Genomic DNA, 6,000 nt, shown 5'->3' with positions numbered 1-6,000 from the left:
GAAAAGGAACGGGAGGGAAGGGAAGAAAAGGGGAGGGAAAAGGGGAAAAAAGGGGAAAAAAAGGGGGAAAAAAGGGGGGAAAAAGGGGGAAAAAGGGGGAAAAAGGGGGAAAAAGGGGGAAAAAGGGGAAAAAAGGGGGAAAAGGGCCAAGAGGCCGAGGGCGCGGGGGGGGGCGGGAGGCGGCGGCGGCTCCGGGGCCGCGGCTCGGGCAGCGGGCGGCCGCCGGGGCGGCGCGGGGGGCGGGCGGGGGGCGGGCGGAGGCGGCGGCGGCGGCGGCGGCCGCTTCCCCCGGCCCCGCCTCGGCGGCCGCGCGGGCCCGGGGCGGCGGCGGCGGCGGCGGCGAAGCGGTGCCGGCGGCGGAGCGCTGCCGCGGGGCATGGCCCTGGCCCCGGCCCCGGCCCCGGCCCCGGCGCCGGCCCCGGCCGGTCCCCCGCCGGGGGGCACCTCGGCCGGGGAGATGGAGCGCTACTACTGCCTGCTGCGGGCCGCCGCGCTGCTGGAGGCCGCCGCCGGTGAGTCCCGGGGGCTGGCGGACCCCGAGGGGATGGGGCGGGTGGGTCAGGGGTGTCCGGGGACCCCGCGGGTGGCGAAGGGTTTTCCCCGTGGACGTCCCTCTAAGGAGGCGGGAGAGCCGGTGCTCGGTACGGCCGGTACCCGGCTCGGAGCGGCGGCTGCGGGCGGCGGGGCACGAATACGAACGTGTCGGTACTCGGCGGTGTGCTGGTACTGCCGGGGAGGGCAGCCCCGGGGAGGGGGGGTTAGGGTTAGGGGTGCCTAGGAGGGGTGCCGAGCGCTCGGGGGTGCCCCTCGTTTCGGTGGGATGCGTGGTCGGTGGAGACCTCGGTTGGTTTTTTTTAAGGAGAAGCGGTTTCGCCCTGTGCTGCCGGCGTGTCCGGCGTGTTGTTGGAACGCCTGGGCTCCAACGGGCGTTTTGAAGGAAGGAGGTGGTTTTCGGTGAGCAGTGCCGGTCCCCTTCGCAGATTCCCCACGGGTGAAACTAAAGGAGTCTTCCCTGGGAAGTCGCATCTTAGCCTGATGCCTACGGCGTGCCCTTTCCCAGTATCTGAAGTAGAGAAGCAGTGGATGTGCGTGAGGCGCGTGTCCCTGTTGGACACCCCCTCATCCCTCCCTCATTCCTTGGTCCTTAAACATCGCCTAATCCCAGGCTGCGCTGGGGATGGCACAGAGTTGTAATGACGTTGCTGTGGTTATTCGGCTGCACACCCTTAACGTGAGAAGCCAACGCAATCTGATCCCTTACCCACAGGCTGTGAAGCCGCTCTTGTGCTTCAACTGTGTTTCCTTTGATGGACAATGATCCGCTCATAAACTGTTCGGAGGCCTGGCTTTTTTGTTACTCTGTTTTCTTGTGGGGAGAAGAGGTGGGGTTTTTTTGCAGAGAGGTCGTTCATAATCCAGGAGAAGTAGTGGCATCTTGGGTGACTCCATCCTCGCTAGAGGGTGCTTACCTTGTCAGGAGGCGAAGGCGCTCATCGCTCTTCATTTGTTCGCAGCTGGCAGAGCGCTTGGAGCCGTGCCAGGCACAAAAAAACCGACACACTGACCCAAAAAAAAAGTTTCCAGCCTAATTCCGGTTTCCTTGACCTCTTTGCAAAGCGCAGTTTGGGGCGCGGGAGGAATTTCTTTGGGGGTAAGAAACAGGTGAGGACTTCACCAATACATCACCTGCTTCTCAGGAGCTGCGTGTGTACGTGCTCTTCTGGGACGATGCCCACCACGGCACCTTCCGCTCTGCTGCGGGCTGTGCTGCCCACCGGACCCGCGCTGACCTCTTTGTTTGCCCGCGCCCTGCAAATCGGGTAGGAAAATGTAGGCAGGGGTGATGGTGGTCAGCTAGCGAAGGATGCTACTTGAACAGATGTGGTTAAAAAAAAAAAGTCCGATCCTCCCGGTGCTGGTGTCGGCGATGAAACACCCACGCTGCTTGAAGAGGAGCTGGGTGACACAGGGATGGGGGCACAGATGGTGAACGTTTTCTATGAACCATGTAATGGAAACTGGGTGAAAGGAGGCGGCAGGTTTCTCGTGAGCATGAGCCCTGTCTTCTAACCAGCTCTTGGCAGATGACCTTTGTATAATGCTCATACCAAATCAAAATGTCTCCACAAAGGCACGCTTGTGTCGTTATAGCTGCGGGATCTGGACACGTGATTTGGCATCTACATAGATTCTTAAAATGAGATACTGGAAAAGATACAAAGTTGAGTAAGGTTCCCCAAATCATGAGATTAAAAATAAATCAAAAGGTTTTTCTCCTCATTGCTGATTTCTGAGCGTTCAGCCTGATCTGGGACCATGTTTTAACTGTTGTCCTTCACGCATCAGTACTGGAAACTTGTCGGTCCGTTCTAGTAGAAGGTGATTTTTCCCCCACATCTGCCTTGCAGTGAGATAGAAGCCTATGTAAATCCCAAGCCTTTTACAGCCATTCTTGTCTCTAAAACAGCTTGGCCTCCCTCGGAGAGCTGCAGTACAGGGCCAGCAGCATCCGAAAGCTCTGCGCCACTATCGGTCCAGACCCCTTTGGGTGGACCACGGAGGAGTAGTAGTCTGGGAGCAGCCAGTAGTACGTGGGACGTGCTTCCTCTCCCTACATCACATTTGCTACAACTGCAGCTTAATGGTTTATCATTCATTTACCAGGACGAAAGTGAAGCGACAGCAGGGCTGTGTGGGAGGGAAGCAACTGAAGTGTAAAATATGGTGGGGGAAAAGAGCGAGCCTTCCAAAGCGCCGTCTTTGCCACTGAACTGGAGGATGCTTGGAGACACGGAGCTTCCGCCGTGTGCCCGGAGATGGGGAGGTCGGAGCTCGGGTATGGTTGCTGGTCATGCTGCTGGTAGGAGCCTTTTGTTAAAGTCGGTTTTTGGCAGGTGGGACTTGCGAGGAAATCCCAGAGCCACAAACCAGGCGAGCGCCCTCAGCCTCGTCCTGCAAACGGGCAACTTCGCGCTGACTGACACGTGTCACCGTGACGGTGGTCGTTTTGGCATGTGTGATGAGCACCGCTCGGGTCCCACGCTCCTCAGCTCGCTCCGCTGCCAAAGCCGCTGTCATCTCATCCGCCAGCTTCCCTAATGGAGTAGAATTGAAGGCCGTTGCAAAACTGGGGGCAGAGGAACAGCGAGTTGCTGTGGTGGCAGTGGCTGGATAGGGCTGCCTTGTCTTCGGAATCCCTTTTCCCCCCAGGTGATGCTAGACTTGGATTTACAGCAGGGCTGAGTCAGGAGCTCCCCGGGGCAGAGTTGTTCCCTGGGAGCCCGCACTGGCTGAGCCGCCTGCGAGGTGCAATTATCCGTTTGCTGCTCCGTGGGTGTCTGTCCGAGGGCTGGGAGGTGGGAGACAGTCGGCGAGCGCCAGTGGTATCCTCCCCTCTCGCACTTTCCACGCCACTGACCTTCTCCTGCCTCAGGAAAGTGGTTAGCTGGATTTGGAGATGTGCTTTTGCTCAACAGGGGAATGCCAGAATTGAGCATTTCCATTTTCGATTCAGGGAAAATTGCTTTTAGTTTCCCTCGCTTTGCAGCCGAGTTTCCAGGTGATGCCATTGTGGCAACCTGGCTGTACGATTTAGTTTCCTGGCTATACGGGCTATGAAAGCAAATAAATTGTTCCAGTGACTTCAGTGAACTTAATTCCAGGTTCCTAGGCAGGTAATGGAGCCCAAGGATTTACTGCTGTTACATCTCCCAGGAGTTACTTTGTGCACAAAGCTGGAATTTGGCTTGGAAAAAACCAACGCTTGCATAGTATTGCACCATGGTGGGAAAGTTGTTGATGCGTGTATGTTTTTATTTGGCTTTAGAAGTCTTCTGTGCTGAATGGGCTCTGGTTCGGAGGCTGCTGATGTTGGCTGGGAAGGTGTGTACTGGTGACAGATGCTAAACGTGCCTTCCCCTGCACAGCTGGCAAACGTGCCCCGGTGCTGATGGGCAAACACCTGCAGATGCTTTCCTGAGGCTCTCATAAGGGTGGAGTGACTGGAACAGGAGAAAATTAGAAGTACGTTGAAGCTCCTAAGTATTGGAAATGCAAGAAACTAGATTTTCTCAACTCCCACGCTGCGTTTGAATCTACAAGGGTGGGTGTTGAGAAACTTTTATTGCGTTTCTTGCAATAGACGTAAATTCACGTATAGTTGAGCTGGCTTTTATCTTTGCCAGTTTTTGCTTAGTTTGGCGTGATATGAGAAGATACTTTTTCCGATTGGACGTGAAAACATCAGAGCATCCAGTATTTTGTTCCCTCACATTAGCAGATTAGCCACAGCAATAACAGGAGATAACACGTGAGCGCGGTTGCCATTCAATTTACTTTTGCTTTGCCTTTTCTGAGCAAAGCTGCCACAGTTTACCAGCTGTTAAATTGGAAGAGATTCCCCCCCGCCCCCAAAACTCCGTGGTCCCCAGCACACAGGGACACCCTGGACCTTTTAACCTCCCCGAGCATCCTCCTCCTCGCTGGCAGTACGGCTCAGCCCCAGCTCCCAGGGACCTTTCTGCTCGCTCCAGCTCCCAAAATTATATCGGAGGATGGCGTTCCCATGCATGTGGGATCCATAGCTGGCTGCGCCTTGTCCTGCTGACAGCAATGGCCCCGTGGTCAGCAGGAATGAGGTTTTGCCGGTTTTGTGTGTCAGTGAGCGACCGCAGCTGTGCCATGCCGGTGCCCTGGGCGCTCCTGCTCCTTCGCGGCCGGCATTCCCCTGCCAGCAGTTGCTGGAGGGATGCCTGGGAGTGGAAGGCTCCTTCCCCTGGGCTCGCAGGCTCGGCTGCGGGGCCTGATCCAGGGTTTCTCTGCACGCTCCTGGACACGGTGCCATCCGATCCCTCTTTGGCTGTGCTGATCAGCTCCTATTGTAACGTGACGACTCGGCTGGTCCCGTGAGGACATTCCTCCGTGGGACGGGCATGCTGCCTGACGATGGTCCACAAGCCTGGACTGTGCTGAGTTAACATTTTCTTCCTATTTCTTATCTTTTTTTTTTTCTTTCACAGCAGTTTCTTTTGCATTTTTCCTCTTATCCTCAGTGTATATACATCTAAGCCTTTTGAAAAGGTCGTTCTAGTTTTTCAGAAGCTTCACTTTTTTTCTTTTGCTGTATGGTTTCTTAGCCAAGCACGCTCCCAGGTTTGGGTGATGGGGATGTGTGTCTGCGCTGAAGCGTCGACTGCAGATAAGCCTCAGAAGGCCTCGGCGGAGAAGCACCACCACTAGGTCAGAAGCGAGGACCATCTGGTGCCGTATCCTACCTCCTACGCCGTGCCAGAGTGGGTGCTTGGGGAGAAGTAAAAGAAAGAGCTTGCGAACAGAGTGAGCCTTTCCTTAAAATATCCTCCCCAGTCTGACAATGGATAATTTAAGGAGTCCTTGAATCTGGCATGGTGACCAACCCGTCACGCCTAGGGATGGACTAACCCTCCTGGGGCTTTCCACGGCCTTTTTGAATCCCTGGGTGGTTTTGATGTGTTTCTGCCTGGCGTGACTGCCTCGATTTCCCATCTGTGACATGAGATGATGCTCCTGGAGAAGTTTAAATCGTGATTTTCCCTGGGGCATGCTCACATGCAGGCGGTTACTGCAGCAGTTCGGGAAGAGGGAGTCTGCGTTCGTGCCCACGTGGCTGTGGAGGCTGGTGGCCGTACTGGACCGGTGCCGGTGGCTGTCCCGCACGGGGCATGGCTTTGCAGGGGCCGGGTCCCTTTGAAAGGGTGGCGTGGTGGCTGCTGCTGTGTGATTGTCCCATCTGGCTCTGAAGGAGGCATTTTCCTGCTGAACCGCCTCCGTAGCCAGCTCTCCGAGGGCCAGCCGTGCATCGCTGGGCTCCTGGCAGCTCCTGGGGTGGCCTGCTGCCACCTGTAGCCTGGGGACCAGGGTGGGCTGCCAGCACCTGAGACACCAGCTCCCTCTAAATACACCCTGTCTGTCCACAGCTCCCACCATCTTCCCGGGGTGCAGCTCTTCCCGTGGCTCTACCAT

At 56.5% G+C, this 6,000-nt stretch overlaps 1 protein-coding gene across 2 annotated transcripts in view; it reads left to right on the top strand.

The window, feature by feature from the left end:
* The first annotated feature begins 418 nt into the window (after positions 1–418).
* Positions 419–6,000, top strand: part of MCF2 (MCF.2 cell line derived transforming sequence) — a 59,004-nt gene continuing 53,422 nt past the window's right edge. For both annotated transcript variants that reach the window (XM_049827208.1, XM_049827209.1), the window contains exon 1: positions 419–512. In XM_049827208.1, the coding sequence (XP_049683165.1) occupies positions 458–512 (55 nt within the window). In that variant the 5' untranslated portion in view covers positions 419–457. The remainder of the gene's footprint in view (positions 513–6,000) is intronic.

Source organism: Accipiter gentilis, chromosome 24 (assembly GCF_929443795.1).
Source record: "Accipiter gentilis chromosome 24, bAccGen1.1, whole genome shotgun sequence".
Taxonomy (NCBI): domain Eukaryota; kingdom Metazoa; phylum Chordata; class Aves; order Accipitriformes; family Accipitridae; genus Astur; species Astur gentilis.
This window is presented reverse-complemented; position numbering and strand designations above follow the sequence as displayed.